General features: G+C 29.3%; 1 protein-coding gene across 2 annotated transcripts in view; it reads left to right on the forward strand.

The window, feature by feature from the left end:
- Positions 1-21,046, forward strand: part of LOC107449821 (cell adhesion molecule Dscam1) — a 356,610-nt gene that overhangs the window by 315,312 nt on the left and 20,252 nt on the right. The window contains exons 15-19 of one of the 2 annotated variants that reach the window (XM_071177996.1): positions 1,367-1,498; positions 3,003-3,173; positions 10,523-10,593; positions 13,858-14,095; positions 16,536-16,634. In XM_071177996.1, coding sequence (XP_071034097.1) covers positions 1,367-1,498; positions 3,003-3,173; positions 10,523-10,593; positions 13,858-14,095; positions 16,536-16,634 — 711 coding nt within the window. The remainder of the gene's footprint in view (positions 1-1,366; positions 1,499-3,002; positions 3,174-10,522; positions 10,594-13,857; positions 14,096-16,535; positions 16,635-21,046) is intronic. The other variant, XM_071177997.1, reaches the window with a different exon arrangement.

Raw genomic sequence — 21,046 nt, forward strand, 5'->3', positions numbered from 1 at the left:
CTGGGTAGGGGCACATGACCTTATAAAAACATTGATGTAGGGCATACTGGACAAATTTATATCGGGCAGTGGCACTTGACTAGACCTAGTATATATTTCGGGTATGTACCAAAGCGACTATGTGATTAACAAACAGCAAACTAGTGTTTGAAAGAGAATTTTTTATTGAGACTGTCTAACACAATTTATGTTTTCAATAGTTAACTTAAATGCATGTAATAATTTCTCACACAATAGTGTTCCTATAGCTCAGAAGCTAAAGAAGAGGAATACCGCGCAAAGTATGTGGTTTTGAACATAGTTCCTACAGGTTTCTGTAAAAAACTTCTTTTCCGAACAAACAATAGGATGATCGAATTGAAATTTGCAAAGGAACACAAAACAAATACAACTAAAGTTAGGACCTCTTGGAATAACAAATCCAAATTCATTTTGAAAAATGAAAAAAAAAAAATCATCATTGTCGATGCTTACGACCAACTTGCAAAAATGTCTTTAGATATTTTTATAACTAAGTTGCCAGATTTCAAAATATGAAATTTAAGCGTAATTGGGGATAGTCAGATAATTTTTTTAAGGTGTGTTCATACTGAAGTTAAGAGCGGTCTGATTGGTTCGTCGCTCTGTCTTACCCGAGAATTTTGCAAAAATTTCTTAAGAGTGCAAGAATTAGAAAACGTTGAAAAATGATTCTTCGTGTACCCTATTTCAACTAGAATCTTTTTGATTTCCATTTATTACTAGCAAAATAAACACGAATGTGTCAACTAACTATCTTTTTTCCCCTTTTTAATACTTCATTGATTCCTCCCGAAATCGAGTCTAAGAGATGTTTATAGTTCATTAGAAAGAAAATCATGAGCAATAGTTTGAGTCTCGACGTTTGAGCTTCTAGACTTTTTCGACTTCATCCCACAAACGCCGAACAAGCTTAAGATCTAGAAATTGACAGGGACAAATGGAGTCTCCATCATCTTCCTCAAATCAATTTTGTTGCAGTAAAAGTAGTATGATAGGATGCAATTTCTTCTTAAAAGTAACCTATCATTATTAACACTTTAGTTATTTGATCAGAAACTTTTTTTGTATGATTTCTTCTTCTATTCTTTGTATGGTTCATATTTGTATGATTCATATATATTCGTTCTATATTCTTTGTATGATTCTTTTGCATGGTATAATTTTTGTATGATTTGTATGATTCAGGCTACACGAACTGGCACATGAAATATCTTGAAGCAAACCAGCTGTGACGCAATAGCTCATTCTCATATAATTTTCAGGGGGATCGTAACAAACTGGTCGCTTATTTCAAGATTTATGTGTGTGTGCATATATATATATATATATATTGTCTTTCTCATAGGTTTTCCAGACGCTCCATCTAACGTGACAGTGACCAACACGACCAGCAGATCTGTGAGCTTGATTTGGGATGTAGCTCATAACGGAAACAGCCATATTACAGGAAGTATTGTTCAATATCAAACATTATCAGGTAATTTATAATTATATTTCTTTCTTTTATATCGATATTTAAATACTGTAAATAAAAATAGCTCTAACCATTAGAAAAATATTTAACGATGAACGATCAAAGGCAGATAATGGTCTATGGCAGTTTTTCAGGAGACCAAGATGGTGATTGAATCACCATCTTGAAGATATGACAAATTAGTAATGTGAAAAATCGATTTTTCTCGAGAACTATTACACAGTGAAGAGGAGCCGTGCTGGGGTTCTTATCAGCACAAATTGCTCCTATATTTCAGAATCAGCTTTAAGGACATAAGCATTCTGACCCTTGATCTTAAATTATAAGTATATTTTTATGCTATAAAATTGTAGTCTGGTATGAAAAGTACTTATTTTTTCTGATCGTAGTTTAGAAGTTTTACAGAAATCTTGACAAAATATCCGATTTTCTAGAATTTTAGTAATCCAATAAATTATAAACAATACTTTAAAAATGTTTTTAAGCCTTGATAAATACTTGGTACAACATTTCAGAATCTTAACCAAGTTTCAATTTTTTTTATGTGAATTAATTTTTCTTGTCTGGCAATGCTGAACTTATAAATGTAAAATAATAATTCATAAATATAAATTATAATCACATGATTTTAAAGCAACTTCTCTTCTTTAATGCATTGATGCTTATTCATTTATTTTGTTTAACTGATTTTATTGCTTAAAGCGAAAATCCGTAACCAAATAATTGTACATTCTTTTTTTGGTTTTAGAGCATTGAACTCAAATGGAAGTATCCTGTAACATTTACTTACCCTAATTTTAATAAAATAATGCGATACTATAAATAATTTATGTAAAGTAAGAGCTAATGTATATAAAATGATTTCCGATTGAATTCTGTAAATATTTCGTGCAATGTAGCACACGTCCCCCTCACATAATTTTATGACTCTAAAATGATTTTTTAAGTCATTAAGTTTTGGAATTTGAAGTTTATTAGTTTCACACTTAAAGTTGTATTTTGAAAAGATTGGATCTATTTTTTCCAGTTTAGGAAATTAAAATTTTTAGATGTAATTTTAAAAATTATATAACATTGATTTTAAAAAAAGTACTTCATAAAATGTATTGTTCCCTGATTATTTAGTTCATTTGTGCTAACATCAACTGTCTTATTTTTTTAAATATATTTTCTTGTCATAAAAATTATTAGAACACTTTATTAACACTTTGGACGTCACGCGTCAAGTATGTAACACTGTGAATTTCACCTCTAACAGATTAAAATAAAGACAAATTTGATTTGTATTTAATGCAAATTCAGGACATTTGAATTAAATTTTCAATAATTACTTAAAATTATATAAATGTTTAGTTTTATCCGATATTTTGCTTTAAATTATGTACACTGCCAGTCATCGGTGACGGACCTGGCCGAAACGAAAAGTTCAGTTTTAGTCACCGACGACTGACGTAGTTAATAGAGGCATATTAAATTTTGTGAAAAGAAATCATGCGTGTCATTTCAGATACTCATTGGAACGGGCAGACGTCGCAGCTGATTGTGTCTGGAGCAGAAAATAGCGCGACTCTTCGAGCACTCACTCCAGTCACTTTGTATTTCGTAAGAGTTCTCTCCGAGAACGCTATTGGACAAAGCAAGCCCAGTGCCGTCATCAACATTACAACTGAAGAAGAAGGTAGTCAATATGAATAAAATGACAACAATAATTATGGTGTTTATTTTACTCGTTACAAATAGAATGGGCGTTTCAAAGTCTCGCGATATGCTCCCTTTCCATATTTTCTCCCCTTTGTTTCTAGGTTTTCAGCAAGATTCGCTTTTTTCTCATATCAGTTTTTTTTCAACTTCTTACGGAAACGTACTGCAGTAGAAAAGCAAGATTTGCCAACACCATGGTTGCAGAGAATCAAAAGTGTAGGGAGTGAAGAAATCGGGTGACCTTGAAATGCCTATTCTGTTTACAAAGAGTATAATTTAGTACAGTTGTTGGAAAAACTTCATTATTTTCGCAGTTCATTACATTTACAATTACTTCGTTACAAATGAATATAACAACAACTGCAAGGTTATTCATAATTCCCTCCGAGGTTTCGAAGCGTTATAGTAAATAAACGAAGACGAATATGGCAAAAAAGAACATATAAATTATTCCGAAAGTATTCAAGTTTTAATTTAAGCAGTTACCGGTAGATGGCAGTAACATGTACCACTGCAAACAGTTGTAGTAGCGAAAAATGGCTTTTACAGGCGGAGGGAATTATGAATAACCCTTTACTTTTTTTAAATGTAGTGACTACAAACTGCTTTGGAATTGCAGTGACTGCTTTGCTACTTTAAGGAACCAAACTTAGCTGGAGAAATTAATTTACACGTCATGTTCAAAATGGTTTTGAATAAATTGGCTTACATTAAACATGAAGAATTATTTAGAAATATTTATTTATATTTAAATTAGTCATTTTGTTATTCTAAAGCATTGTTTTCGAATGTGTTCATTTAGTCTTCAACTTTTTATGCCCTTCTTGACAGCGAATATTTAATTTAAGAGATGATAGGAAATTATCAAATACTTGCAATTTCGTTAATGCTCTTTTATTGTCTCTAAGAAATTAAGTACATCGAAAATATACGTTTCCTTCCCTTGAAATAACATCACTGTCTTACGAGTGTATATTCGCATGTGAAAGAGCGAGTAATGAATTATCTATTACTCATAATGGCTAACTTAAATATTAGTTATACGCGACTCTAAATATACAATTCTTGTTCACTCACAGTAACAGGGACATTTAAAATTGCTTCCTCTGACAGACACACGAAGATTTGTGCTAAAAATCAAATTTCCAAAAATTAGCTGTGTTAGAATTCTTGTTCATATACTAAACTAACGTAAAAAGTAATTGCCAGGAATTGCTACAAACTACTATATTTTTATATCACACTACACACTACACTACTTTTTAAAAAGTAGCACACTACACTACAAACTACGAAAAGAAATAGCGATTAAAGTAGTTTCACAACCTACATCTCGGTTCTTCCGATCACTGGTTTTGTACTACTGTTGCAATGATGAACTATGTAGCGAGAACTGAATAATAGAAAAATAAATTTTCAAAACGGTAAATGAAGAACAATTCTTGCAAGGACAATCTAAAGATAGCAACTCTCTTGCCTCCTTTGTGATATACTTCTTAAGCCTGCATTTTCTAACACGTATTTTCTGAAAGAGAAAAAAATTGACCATATTTTTTTCTCTTGTCATATTTTACATCAGACACTATATCTATAGAGAGAAATTAGAGTATAGGATAGAGTGTCATTTTGATTTGGCCCTGTACCTTTACTGTGTATAAAATTATCCATTTTCTGTAACTTTTTTATTGATTAGTTATTATTCACTTCTAAATCATTTTCCCTGTTTTCTGTATCAAATCCTCACAATAAGAGGGGTTGTAAGCTTTTACGAAAAAAAGAAGCAAATCATCGTGATTTCCTGTTATTTATGCCTTTTAGCGATTGATGAATGGATCTAATTGCTTTAAATTTATTGTAGATTTCTTAATTTTATGGAATACAAAACATTAAAGTATAAATTCCGATGGTTTCCAAACGTACGCCAAAATTGCTGAAAATATTTCATGAATGAAATAGATGCGTCTGAGCTTTGTGTAAGCTTCATTAGTTCTTGGTGTTCATATTTAGTTGCAGCCTTTAAAGTGTAGGGGAGAGTCGGGTAGCCCCACCCATTTAAGGAGTATTGCTTGTATTTCTGTACAATATTGAGTAATAATCAATATTTTTGTATGTTTCTATTGTTTTATCATCTAATAAAATAATGCAAAAAGAATAATCCAAAAAGAGAATAGTTTAACTTAAAAAAATAGAAATTTAAAAAAACATGTTTTTCAGCTTTTTTCAAAATGTGTCGGGTAGCCCCGCCCAGTTACAAAAATTACGTTTTTTGACTGTTTTTTCAGGTGTAAATAAAAATGACCAATGTATTGACAATAGATAAGCCTCATTTATCATTTTTATCACAAAATAATTTTATTTATTACATATTTATATACTTTTAGTGAATTCTATCATTTAATAACAATCATTTATAACAACAATATTTGTTGTTAAAAATGCATATAACATTCAAATTTGAAGCAATAAAAAAATAATCTTTGCAACCGTACATTTATCGACGAAATAAAATTGGGCGGTGATACCCGAGATTCATGTGAGCATTTCCACTCGAAATCCAATTTTTTTGCAAATTTGTAATTACTCGAACAATTTTTCACATACAAACTTCTTTCTCTGTGCAAATTAAACTTAAGACTACATACTTTAATGCTGTATGTATAGAAAAAATTATTTTTTTAGTATTAAAATGAAGTTTAATCGAAACATTCAACCAATTTTTCTTAATTTCATGACTACTGTAGTCAACATATTTTCAAAACTATTGTTTACCATGTTAACAGCTGCATAAATACTTGAAACTTTGAAAATAATCTTTCTTTAATATAACAATTAATGTCCGATGGCTCATTGATTTGAAAAAATATTCTATACATATGAAATTGATAGTGGGCGGGGGTACCCAACACTCCCCTATATGAATGCTCGATTCTGTATTAGTTTAAAACAAAGTATTCCTTGACATATTTTTTCGAGTTTTCAACGCCAAAATCGAATAGATATTGCGCCGCACTTTTTATAGCATAGCAGTGAATAGATCCTTTCTATATTTGTTTTAAAAAAAATTGCTGTCCATTTAAATGAAGAATAAAGAAACCTGCCAAGAATCTAATCTCCTTATCTATCTGAAGTTCCTATCATGTTAAGAGTTTTCTGGAAAAGCTTCTCCTTAATGCGTGGGATTGAATTAAATACTCAAGAATTTATCAACGTCTTCCATTCTTTGCATTTTGGGTGATTACATTGCATTTACTTAAAGTTTATCTGCATGTTTAAACAAAGGAATGTGGATTATCTGTAGATGGAACTTAAATTTTATCCCCTTTCCTCTCCAGTGACTGACGTAGGGTTTAAAAATTTTCTTTTTAGCTGTATGGAAATATATAAATCAATTTCTTTCAAAAGTTGTTTTTAAAATATTTACGGTTAGTATACATATCTTCAAATATTTTTTTTTATTCTGTTCTTAAAGTTTGGCTTGGAAATAAATATTATATTAAAATACTTATTTTCAATAATTTTATTTTAATAAGTATACTAAAATGCATTTTCATTAAAGTATAGGTAGAACATGGAGTGATGCTATAATACTTAACTTTATAAGACATTCGGTACGAAATTTAAATTGTAAATATTTAATAAAATCAGTTTAAAATCATCAACTTTAATCAAATCATACCTTATTTCAAGAATAAACCTATGCTAAAAATGATCTAAAATCATTCTTCAAAACATAACAGTTTTACTGCACAATATATTGAGAATAAAAAGTAAATTTACAATTACAGGATGATTTAAGCATATAGTATACTAAAATTCAACAAGTGCGTTTAACGGCTAGTTGCATTTAAGAAACTCTAAAGAAAAGAGATTTGTTTAGATACATCAAAATATGGTTGAATAATTGGAAGAATACTAAATAACGAGATAAAGCTTACATATGATACCATTTGTTGTAAATCCTGTCTTAAATATAAAAAAAATTAAGCATATGAGCACGTGGAAAGCGATATTCCACCATGAGAAGTAATATTATTCACAAAAAGTCCTTCTAGCAGAAATGCTTTAAAATATTGAATCATAATCTCTCATAAACCAAATTATACAAAAAATATACGGATAATTATAGTTTGTCTAAAGTAAGAACTCCCCTAGCCATTCGTCTGGACCGGTGGCGGTAACTATAGTAACGAGGTATAACTATTTCAAGTAGTTCGGTCACTGTTTATGACAGGTTTTTGGCTCGGCCCGGCGAGAGAAAGGGAATCACTTTCTTCGGCTAAAGAAGTTACCCTCCCTGAAATGTGCTATTCTTGTTTCCACAGTAGCAGGCGGCCTCAGACTTTGTGGCTGGGGGGGGGGAGTTCTTACCGTAGACAAACTATATGTATTTAAACATGATCTAAGATTCATATTCGAAAGTCTACTAGCTTGAGACTTTTTTTTTGAAAGACCAGGTTTCAATCGAATTCAAATTGAAAAAGAAATTGTACAACAAAATTAGAGAACTGAGAAAAGGAAGCCGTGAAAGATTACCATGCAAATCATCGCTGAGGGATGTATTTGAACATGATCAAACTTCTTTCTTTATTCTGTGAAAATTGCTCAAAATATCGAATGCTTTTATATAAATTTTTAAAATATAACAAAAAAAAAGTCATATTCCCCTAACTTTTCGAGCTATAGCCCAAGTAGCCCCTGCCCTTTCTCGGCCTTGCATCGAAAATATCTTAGAAAAATGTAATCAAATACTCGTAAATGATTTCATACAATGCTCAGTGAAACAAATTGCTTATTTCACTCTTTTCTTTTATAAATAAGACATTATATTAATAGTTAGGTTTCTCTTTCCCATAATCTGAGAAAATCTCTACTTCTATCATTTATCCTAAATTGGATCACAATGTTTTCCCAATGAGAACCAAGGAAATAAGAAAGAAAAAAATACGAACATAACTCCTACATGCAGCGATCAGGTATAAGAATTTCTAATAACTACTCCGAAATGATGGTATTCGAAATAAATAAACCAATCCTTATAAAAAGCCTCTTCATGTAATAAGATATCTTTATTATTATACTTATTCCCATTATTATTATTACTATTACTTCTGTTGGCTTTCAAAATACTTCTTACGGTGCTTTCAGAACAATGTTAATCGAACCAGACTTTTTTTTCCCCAAAATTTCTATGGATTCTTGACTGTTTGGTTAAACTACTTTTTTTTTTGTTTTTGATAACGGAGTATTTTCCACATGCTGCATTGCTTAAAGAAGTATTTTGAGTTTCATGAACAACAGAAAAAACTTCATACAAATTCAATTTTGCATCTATATTGCCTAACAACTGTAAAGAAAATATTTAAATGAAATAAATGAAGGAACCCGCTTTGGATAAATTTTTATAACGAAATCGGCATTATTATTTCAAATAGTTCCCTATTTTAAAATAAAACGTATTTCTCATATTTCCTTAATAATTTACATATTACAAATGTTTTTATTTACAAACAAGTAGTTGAAATAAATAATTTATAATACTTTAAAAATTGTGGACAATATTAAAACAAGAGGGAATTTTGAACTTCTCCCTATTTTCCTTCCATTTATTGTTTTGAGTTCATAAAATCTCGTACGTAAATGCAAGCAGAGCTGCTTTTCATAAATACTTTTATTAGTTCTGTTTATAAAGTAGCGATTTGATGCATATAGTCAACACGAGTCTATCTCTGTTTTACCCTTTAGAAGACTAGTGATAAAAATTGATTGAATAAAATATTTCTTTTGAGTTTTTTCTGTAAGTCTTCTATGAGGCATTTATAATAAATATACAGACTATAGATGCTATAAATTATGTGGATCAGAATCCTCAACTTAAATAAGTTGAACAAAAAAAATAATATTTTTATGTAAGAAAAAAAAATCTCAAAAGCATTTATAAGATTTTAAAAAACAATCAGAAAATTTTTTTGAAAAAGATTTTTTTTTTATAATGCAATAGTTTTGCGTTATTAAATCCATATGTCGGTATTACTGCTTATTTATCCAAAGGAGATGTAATTATGTTGCTTTTTTTTTCTTTTTGTGTCTCGTGTCTCCTTACCCAATTTGCATTTGACCATTTGAATCAAACCAAACATGTTTTCTGATAGAAAGGATGTTTTCAGCATAAATTAAGGTAGAAATCAGGTTTTTAAATCAACGTCATTGATGTGCATTTTTAGCAAACTTTCTACGTGAAAGAACCATGCAAATCAACGCAATTCATAACTAGGACTAGTTCAACAAAAAGCGAGGCCTTTAGAAATTAAAAAAAGTTTACATTAAAGAGCTCCACTTTATTTAATGAAAATAATCTTAGGTTTCAATTTAGATTTCTATGAATGGAAATCTGCAAAACATTGCCTTTAAATGTCCAATTTAAGTACTTGGCTACTACGTTTATCTATTTAAATAAAATGTCAGACAAAGTTTTCGAATATTCAATGCCAAAAATATTTTTTAATCAAAACTAAATTGAGTTTCTTGAAATTATTATTTAAAAAAAAGATCTTTATTGGATATCATTGAGGGCCTAGCTCTAATCTCAGCCCGGAACCAATGCACTTTCTGCTTCATCCATGTAACATACTTTATTCCTTTGAATTATTCTAATACGGGGCCCTTTAAAGTGTAAATTATAAAGTTCATCATCTTCAGGTGCTCACCTAAACTACTGTCCAAATGAAAGAAAACTAAAAATACATCAACAAAACTAAACTGTTATTCTGCATTTTTTTATATATATATATTTCATTTAATTTTTCTGAACAGTATCACAAAAGAAAGGAACTTAGAGTGGTGTGAGGGTCTGAAATTTTATTAAAAAGTTATAGAAAATATGTATAAACCTGAAAAATTTCTCCTACTAAAAGGTACTTCACTAAAATAATACGAAATAATTATAGAAAAAAAGGAAAAATAAAAAAGCTCAGACGCTGGGCCTAAAGTTATTGCCTCGATGTCCTCGGGCCCGCCCTGTCGATAACGTGTCGCGTACAATTGTGAAAAAATCTTCCCTATAAACATAGTTTTGTAGAACATGTCATTTAAAAGCTGTGAACGCAGACTTTTTTAATTGCTATTTACATATTGCCTTATTTATTTCTAATTATTTTTATATAAACCTCTAGCAATGAAAAAAGACAAATTAGGTTCTTCTGAAATGGACAAAAAATGTATGGTGCAGTTTTAATAAAATATGATGAATTGTAGATATAATGTACAAATAATTTATCTATACTTTAATTTTATGTAACCACATTTTTATGAGCTTTCTTTGTTTTACAGCGCCCTCTGGGACACCCAAAGATGTGCAGGTTCATTCAACGGGTGCGCAATCTATAAAAGTAACTTGGAAAGTAAGTTGAAAATTTAGTAATTTTTATTAATTATTTTTCATTTTTATTAACGATTTCTGTGGTGGTATATTATTATAAAATATATATTACATTTGAGAATTCATCTCAGAGAATTTTTTACTTATAAAAAAGGCATCTTTATAAACTTCTTTACACGTATCTTTAAAAGAGCGAGTATAACATCTTGTAAAGCCATAAATATCTTTGCAAATATTTAAAACTTTTCAAAAAAATTTTAAGAAAGGTATTAAGACATGTCAAAAAATCGAGAAATAAAATAAAAATTGAGAAAAAAAATTCTGCATCTCTTCAAATAAATTCGCTTTCTCCTTTTTGATTTGAATTTAACTTTGCACCTCCTATGATAAGGTTAAACAGCTTTAATACTTCTAATAATATTCTTGATCTTTTTCACTTGTTATTGCCATTTAAAAAGGTCCGGTGATTTCGATTGTAAAAGACCTGGTGGTATTATTAAAGAACTAATAATTGAGCGTTAAAAATCTTTGATCTTTTCATGGAATCGGTTTGTATTAATCTTTCATAATCCCTCTTTTGTATCAGAAAATGTGTGTTATAAACACAACTAACCCGAAACAAGTTGCTAAAGTTGTAAAAAATAATTTAGAAATTCGATTTGATTCAATCCGAAAAAAATCCTTAGAAATTAGTTTTTTCTTTCGAAAACATTGGAGAGAGAGTAAAAATATAAAACATAAATGAACGAAGAGGGAAACAAGCGACATTGTGGCCAAAAACTTCGCCTACTATATTTTAGCACTGCAACTTAAAAAATAAGTACTAATAATGAGTAATTTCAGATAGTCAATATTTTATGGTTTTGTTTTGAAGTTGTGTTTTTATTCCTTTATATTTACTTGTAAAATAGATTTAAAAGTATAAATTTGGATTTTGAAATGAATAAAATAGAATAATAGGGAGTAATATGATGTTTTAAGGAAAAAACATTCCAAAAGTTCATTTATATAATAAATAAAGCAATCGCATTTCTAAAAAGAGATAGATTAACTTATCTGTGAAATGTACAAGGTCTTGTGGTTTCATTATGGGGACAAAAATTATTTTGGTGTGCGTGCTCCATCATATCCCCCTCTATGCTTTCTTTTATTGTTTTCCAACTAACACCTATTATTTTTTTTTTTAGCTAGACCACCTTATTTGTGGTCGTTTTCATGGTCGAACATACGATACCAGGTCAAATTATTGTTAGTCCATCTGTTTTAATAAGTGTATGAAACGAATGACAATAACGAAAAAATTTACAATAGCTTCATAAGAAAAAATAGTGTAATTAAACATCAAAATTAGTTTATATTTTATTTGTAAGACTTTCCAATTCTGGAATTTCTTTTAATTGTTCAACAGTATCAAGCTTTTGAAAAATCATTTTTTTGTTGTTTAAAATAATTTTATTGACAGTAAAACATTTATTGATAGTATTTAAACGTATTAAATTTTGTTTTCTATTTTCATATGAATAAGAACTTAAATACCTAACTTTAATCTAAAATACTTACATTTATGCAAGTTTACTGGAAAAAAAACAAAATAGCATAACTTCGAATATGGTTATTAACTGTGTACATAAAAAGTCTTAAAAAGGACCATTTATATATGTTTGAAGACAAAAAATTAAGTATCACCTTATAGATTGATTTGAATGCTTTAGGGACGGACCGGTGATTAATGATGCTACTCTTTATTTTTTTTCAACATGTGTAACTCCCATTAGACGCAAATTGTCATACTTTATCATACCTTAGACCTCCCATATCACATGCCAAGCTATATTACATAAGTTCATCAGTTCAAAAGCAAACCAAACGTAATAAATTATACTTCAAATTTTAATAGTTAGCTTTCAACTATGTGTCTTAAGGGCATTTGGGAAAATAATATTGACTAAAGCTGTTCTTATTTTGTTGAGAAAAATGATTAATAAAAATACAAAGATATGGAATGTTATAAAACATTAATCTGTTCATTTTAATATTTTAACAATAATATTTATAGTCTTTATTATTACACTTCAATCCCTTGTTACAAACAGAGACAATTTTATAGACCCTTTCACCCCCCCCCATCCAAATTTAATATAATTCATAGACGGAGCCTTAATCTGTAATTGACACGTGATTCCATTTCAGTCAATTTTTAAGTAGGTCTACTTTGAAAAGAATGATCTTTATTCTTATTTCATGAAAGAGTTTTCTCATGTTTCCTCAAATCAAATTTGTTTGGCAGATAGCAGCTTTGAATCATTACATTTTGGTTGGTTCTTAAACAATTTCTGATTTTAATCCGCTCATTTCTCAACTATTCCTTTTACCTGGCGGCTGTATTTATATTAATACTCATTTGAAATATTTGTCTATTTCAATTTATATCAGGCTTCGTTGGTTGGTGTGTTTTTGTGCTACTTGCAGGCTTTGCTCATTTTTGCTTTATGAATTGTATTACTTTTCTGGTACTATACCTGATTTTGTATTTTCTATATTTTGTCATTCGGTATTTTTTCAAATGAGACTTCGGGACACTAGCAACACTTTTGTTTTGTTAATCAGTTATTCTCAAAAAAGCTCCAGCATAAATGCATACACACTCAGAAATAAAACTCTTACTTTCGACGATTCAGCAATCCTTGAGGTATATTTAGTTTATTTTGAGAATTATTTCGTCACGAAATCACGTGATTTGTGACGAAACGGGAACTTTATGACAAAATATATGACGAAAATGCTTCCTTGACTCGAAACCTCATCGTAGTGCTTTGTGGGAGATTGACGATCAAAAACAAGAAAGGAAGATACCGGGTTTGAATCCCGCTTTCGGCATGGATATAATTTATTTCCCTGCTCTATTTGTGTCTCTTATGTTATTAGGGTGACATTGACCCAGCTATATAAAGCCAAATGCACTTGGTTTTTTTTTGTTTTGGTTTTTTTGATGAAATAAAATGAAGAAACATTTTTTTACTATTGACGAAATTCATTTCCTCAGAAAAGTAATGATAACATCACTAACGAAATGCTCGCTTGGAGCATATACCAGGAAGGGTTTTGACGAAAACGAAGATATTTTCGTGAATTTTTAGCATACGTTTTTACAGTGTCCCCTAAAAAAGTCCTTGTATAGCATTCCTGTTTCTTTTGTTGTTTTTTTAGTTTAATTTACTATTTCAATTTAATTATCTAATATGTTTACAAACAAAAAATTAAATTTTGGTGGTTATTTTTTATGAAGCCTCCACCGGAAGAAGCTCAGCACGGACACATCAAGGGCTATTACATCGGATACAGGATTTCTGGTTCTGAAGAGAGTTACACCTTCAAACAAGTCGAAAGCTCGGAGAAGGAACCTCAGTCTACGTACATAACGGGCCTTCAACCCTTCACCATGTATGACATCGTCGTGAAGGCGTACAACTCAGCCGGATCGGGTCCGAAAACAGACAAAATAACGGGCAAAACTCTAGAAACAGGTATCATGACACTTTTTAGTGACAAAATTAAATCTGTGCAATATATTCTTCTAAAAAAATCAAAGTATACGTATAACAGTATTTTTTTTAAAAAAACAAACAACTCTTACGTTATTGAAAGAAAAAAAATTGCTTTCATTGGGGTCTTCTCACAAATTATTGTCACAAGTGTTATATTTATAAACATTTTGCAGACATTGGTATAGAACTGTGCTAAAATTTTTAAAACTTAAAGTACTTGACATTGTTTGCCACGGTGTTGTGAATCTAGGTGTTTCATTTTAATGTTTATATTGCTTATATGATTACATTGTTTGTTTATTTACATAGAGTTTATGGTATCTTACATGAGTCCGTCAGTAAAACATAAATTTTCCATTTTATCATTTATAACTTGCACGAAATTTGTTTTCAGCAATTACAAATGTGTTTAAAAGTGTTTAATGTGTTACTAATTCTAAAATCAGTTTCAATATGAGATGCGTGAGTTGCCCGAATCCTTTTTTTATGCAATACTCCTAACAATAAATATCAAGTTGCATTTCTCTATGAAACATGGTAGTTTCGACAAACAATGGTGAAAATCTTTTTTTTTTTAATTTTTTATATCTTATTATAGTGGTAGTTTCATTTTACAGTCTTGAAAATGACTTAATTATATTAACTATTAGTTATTGCAATCACTACTCGATAGAAACTGAACTTAAATGTCACTTCTTTTATGGTATTCCTTTCCATGCAATCTATATACCTATTTTAGAAAATGTAAGATTTTAAACTGAATGATAATTGAGAATCACCTACAAAATGTTTCCATTAATATATGTATTAAAAAGGATATAAATACAAAAATTAATCATTTTTAACTGAAATATGTTTGTATGTTTTTTACGTTTCTAAAAGCGATATGCTATAAAAATTACGAAATGAAATTTTATTACAATTTCCTTAAGAGTTTTAAATTGTGGTATTACTTTAAATAGTTTATACACACAATACATGGAAATCAGTTTCAAGTAAATTTTGAATAATCTAAATTTTGAAATCTGCATCAAGTTCATATAATCTAAATTATACGTTAAAGCAACGTTGATTGTATTTTTTTTCTGGGAATAAAGTTCAATTTGAAAACTATCATATTTAAATTTGACCACTTTACCATTTGTGATTTTTATTCAATTGTTGCAATACCATTGCATAACGCGTAATAAGTTGCATTTCATTGATCCCCTTTTCTCGAAATAATTTGTAATGGAAATTTTTTAATAATTATATTATCAATAATGCATCGTTTTAAATATAAATTTACAAAGCGAGAGTAAAAAAATTTTTTGAGAGCAATAATGATATTTCAAAATTTTATTATAATGCAACTATACATATATCTTCAGAAAGGAACTAAAACCAGATAAATAATTTTTATAACCGCTTAGTATGTTCTATTCAATAACCTAGTAATCTTTCTTGATTATGGTTACTCCTAAATCATTTAAATAGCGCTTACAACACGAGTTTTCAATTGCGTTTACATCATAAGCTCTAATTCAATTAAATATATTGTAATTTCAACTCAATATTAAATGTACTATTATGTCAACAAACTCAAATATTTCTCCTTTTTCTTTTTTTTCATTTTGGTCGCAGAAACTTTTTTTAAAGAACACTTTATTTTTCCGGGAGCAAAAAACTTTAAAAAGTGTTTTTATCTGAGTTACCCAGAATACCCTGCAAATCATTTTCTGGATTTTTTAAACGATAGGAAGCAAAAAATGGAGAGAAAAAAACAGCCTCAAAAAGCAATTTATCTTTTCTTTTTAGCTCTAATATTTCCATTTAAAGAATTGAATTTGAAAACACGGGTACAAAAAACTACTAATGTTGATACGCTAAAATCTTTCATTTTGATGAAACATTTCTTGATTAGTTTATTTATTGCTTTTATATTTGTATTAATTCATTTCTAAAAATATTCAACAATGATTTCAAAAAATTTATTCCTGAAGTGAAGCATTTTTTGTAAAGAAACTAATAAAATACTTTTGAAAAATGACTTAAAATTGTTGTAACCGTACATATGCATTTGCAAGAAAAAACATGCAGTGTGTTTTTATTGCAAATACGCACATACGTACATTGCCCTAGCTGGGATTTAAGTAAAAATAGTTCATCAGCATTCATAATAATTCATGAAAATTAAATCTTCACAAAGGCTATCATGCAACATTACTGCATTTCAAAGTTTCAGATGACTTCTATAGTTGGGTATTCATGACTTATATTGTAAAAAGAAGTATGTATGTGTGTAATTTTTATTGCAATTTCAAATTGTGTTGTTTTGTTTAATATTGTGAAGAAATGTGATATTGTGATTGGCGTAAACAGGGTTTAATAAAAGTAAATATACAAAGTTGATTATAACTATCTTACTATCATTCTGTAGCCCCTCCGACTTCTCCTATAGTTGAGATTGTTGGTGCCACTTCTTCAACCATCAGCATCCGATGGAAAAAGGATCTTAAAGACAAATCTGCTGTCCCAGGTACTTTTAAATATTGTTATTTCTATAATATCACAGGTCTTAGTTGATTTAGCATTCGTTAAAAAAAAATAGGATGTCAAAAAATACATAACCCTGAATGACTTAAGTTTTAATGATCGGATTTTCTCAACTGAAGTACCAATATTAGCAGTTCAAAGGGTTGATCATAAATATGCAATGATATTAAATGTACATTGAGAAAAAAAAGTATAGTTACAACTACCTACAATATGTGGTAAGATGTACCGTGTTTCTGGCTCAATGAAATCTCAAAAATGGTCGGTAATTTCTCTCGATGAGCTTTGGTAATGACTTAGGTAAAATTAGCATTAATATAAGGCTTTATAGTATGTGATAAAATTTGATTAATATAATTTTATCATGATTTCTTAAAGCATGGCATATAAACCATTGATAAGGTTAAATTTATTTTTCAATTTCGTATTTTTTACAAAATGTGTATTAAAAACTTTAATTTTGAAAACTAGAGTTTCCGGTAAGCCATTACCATATGAATGGAAAAATTAATTAATGAATGGTTTAAATACTGTATATTTTGATTTCATTAACCAGAATTATGTATTTTTTTTACCAGAAATATCATTTCCATAAAGTATGGTATTTTGACAAGATAATTTAAGCCGTGTATAAATTAATGCTAACTATGATTAATGCTAACTATGATTAAATGACCTTGATTTATGGTATTCCTATGGAGGTAGAAATACGGTAATTTTGGCCGTATTCTAGTAGTTTTGACAATATTTTTTTCACTGTAGATAATTAATTTAGTTGAATACTTTCTCAACAATAAAACTCAGAAAATGTCATATTTCTAAATTTTCAGTCAGAATTCATCACCTGATTCCGTTCATTAAAAATGTAACAGTTTTAACTATGCAAAACTTTAAATATTTTACAATTCAAAAAATTCAGATCATTTGTAAATTTAATGCTAAATAAATATGTACCATTATTTTATGAAAGAAAAATTCATTCCATCTCTGAATTTTATAATTATGTGCAAATATTATTTGGTTAACTTAAATGATTCCTGAGAATAATTCAGAAAGTACAATTAACACTAAAGAATTGAAATGTATTAATTTGACTGTATTTTTCGGATAGCTGTAAATTCTGACTATACATTATATCAGCCTGTAGTGAGAAGAACCCAAATGCGTCAAAGGTTTATTCAATGAGAAAACATTTCTCGTTAAATTATTTTCTGTACATATAAATTATCACTTATAATGTCTACCGTTCAAGTAATTAAAACTGCTTATTGATACGTGAAAATTCGAACATGATATCAAAAGTTATTCAAGGTGTTCTGTTTTTATTTTGAGCCCCTGTAGAGTGCACATAGTGGAGAAAAAATAACTTCATAATTATTCATTTAATGAACGTATTATTACTCACAAACAAAGAATCTCAACAGTACGAAAAGATAATTTTAAATATGCTAATTAACCCTTTCACAGTCTCCCTTTATGGCTGACGATGTATAAGAACTGACCCTAACTTTCTCCAGCGGTTCAGGATCACACGGTAGTCTCCTATTACATCTCGTATTAGTACGTACGCGTACTCCATAGTACTTATAAACTCGATGTTATCGGTCCTGGGGAAGCGCTTCTTTTTCCATTCACCAGTCCTGAAGGGGTTCATAAGAGAAAATAATATTTAAGTTACAAAATCAAGCACAAAAAATAATTTTTTGTTAAACAAACCTTTTTTTCGACCCGACTCAGATTATAGAACTTCGAAATAATGTTATATTAAATTACATGGTTTAAATTCATGTAAAAATTCACGTACATTCATTTTCTTTTTTTCCATTCTTATTTAAATTAAAAAATAATGAATGCTTTTTTTTAAAAAAATGAATCACTTGAAAATTTTGGCTTTAGATAACGAAATTCATACTTGCAATCAAAAAAGTTTTAATTCACTCAAATAATTAAAGAACTATGACGAAATATACAAAAGCGAAAATTCACAGTAAGGTTTAATTTTTCAACTGCTCTTCTGTTTAAACTACTAGGACCTACTTTCCAGATTAAAACTATCCCGAGAGGAAATGTTTAGCTGATTTGGAATCTGACTACTAAGGGAAAGGAGATATCTTTGATAGTCAAAATTCCAAATGCGTCGAAAACCAGGTATTTTATTCAGAGAATCATCACTCGTTTTGAATCTGATTACGAAACTTTATATTTCGGCCACACATGCTCCTTCTAATCTTAAAAATTAGTTGTTATTACTTGATTATCCGATCAATATATAAAAAGAAAATTAGGGTATTATTTTATGAATTATATTTTTTAACTTTGTACAATTTTAAATGTAATAATTTCCATAATTAGAGCTAAGGAATATTTTTTAAAATTTTAATGTGTTTTTATACAACATATTCTTTAAAATGTCCCGCAGTGGACTGATCGTTAAGACACTGCTCCCAGCAGATCACCGAAGTCAAGCCTCACTGGCTGCGGTCAGTGTGCGGGTAGGTGACCACTTGGATCAGCCTGCGTAGGGACCGAGGGTGTGCGGTACTGGTCCTCGTTAAACTGTTCTACCGTAAACTGCTCGACCTCGCGTGTAGGTCGTCGGGCTACCAAAGCGGGGGTGCCATCCCCTCTGCAGAGGATCAAAATTGTGATGACATGTCTTCGGATCATCCTCAGGGATGTTTCCCAGGCCGTCGCCAATAGCCCATTGTGCTGCTCTAGTGCGACGTAAATGAACAACAACAACAATTCTTTTAAATATGCTGGTAACACCTATTGTGATCGTATCAACTCATCAATGAACAACCGATGTTAAAAGTGCCGATGAATTCTTTTATCAGCATGAAACATCGCGTAAATATATGTGTCCAATCAGAAATAAAAGGGTAAAGAAAAAAAAATTTTTATTGATATTGATTTCGATTTAAATTTTCTAGATATTGTGCAGGACGATTAGAGTTTATACAATTTCAATAAAATGTTAGTGATATTTTTATTCTGGAAACATTTTAAGAAAATGAGCAAGGAAATAAACCACTTTTTCAATATATAACCGTAATTTAACCTCTAAACAACGATTTTCACACTTACTTTCTTAAACATTAATTATAATCATACAGAGCTAAGTTCCGCACATCAGGGTCACGGTGGCTGGGTATCTTAAAGTTGCAACTTTCCAGGCATCTCTTCGTAATAAGTACACTAAACACTGAAATGTTTTGTTTGCTTTTTTAGAAAAAAAAACTAAATTCGTACAACGCCAATTTAAAACAACTAATAACACTATTTGAAAATGGAAGAATTTGCTGAGCAAAATGGACATTATTTTATGAAATCACCCGAATTCTAAATTTCATAGTGCCTCGAATTTGTTATTTTTATTATTTATCGTATTTTTAATGTCTTGTGACAATATGTTAACACTCACGCATAAAAATGTTTTCGTGAAATAAGGAACAAGGAAATGCTGTTTGCAACAAAAGCTTTTCAGCATTTTGCAGTGGTTTTGAGAAGGAATTAAGAAGTAATTTTGATAAGCATCTAAACTGTTAGCGATTAAAAAAAATGTTACCAATTCAATTAAAATCAAACCAAATAGATAGCAACGAAGACTTGCTAAAAACATTTAAACCTTCGGAGAATATCTGCACAATTTTGTGAAGAATCGTTAGAATTAATCTTGCCAAGTCATTAAGTTTTTTAAAACTGCTTAATAGAAAATTCTTTTACTGACTCAAACAAAAACATATAAATCGGTGATCTTTATACATTATTTAAGCAAACAAAAAGCACGAAAACTATTCGAAAAACTCATTCAAAAACGTTTATCAAAGGGTGGTATTTTTTTAGATCAAAAGCCTTATTTATTCATAAACACATTTAAAGAAAATAGTTTATTATGCTGCAAAAAAACTAACAAAGGCTACTTACTACGTATTTACCCAGAACAACAGGTCAATACATTTAAACTCTTTTCTACAAAATGTTTTAGAAATTGCTTTATATTAGTTTTAATAGCTTAATTATAATTAATCAAATTTAAATTATATATATATGTTTATACGTATATATATATATATATGTATAGACATATATATATATATATATTTATATACAATGTATATATATATATATATATATATATACAATATATACAAACACAAAAATTCGACAAAAAAGTGCAACTTTTAAACTTGTAAACCATGTGATTATAAATGCCGATGATTAATTTTAAAATTGCATGAATATATAAATATGAATCACATGCATGATTTTAAATTAAGAGAATATGAATCCCGAAATGAGGCTTTTAAATCACGTGAATATGAAACTCTATATTGAATTTAAAAAATGCGAAAATACAAATCATGATGCGTAATTTTTAGATCACGTAAATAC

Source organism: Parasteatoda tepidariorum, chromosome 1 (genome assembly GCF_043381705.1).
Source record: "Parasteatoda tepidariorum isolate YZ-2023 chromosome 1, CAS_Ptep_4.0, whole genome shotgun sequence".
In the NCBI taxonomy this organism is placed as follows: domain Eukaryota; kingdom Metazoa; phylum Arthropoda; class Arachnida; order Araneae; family Theridiidae; genus Parasteatoda; species Parasteatoda tepidariorum.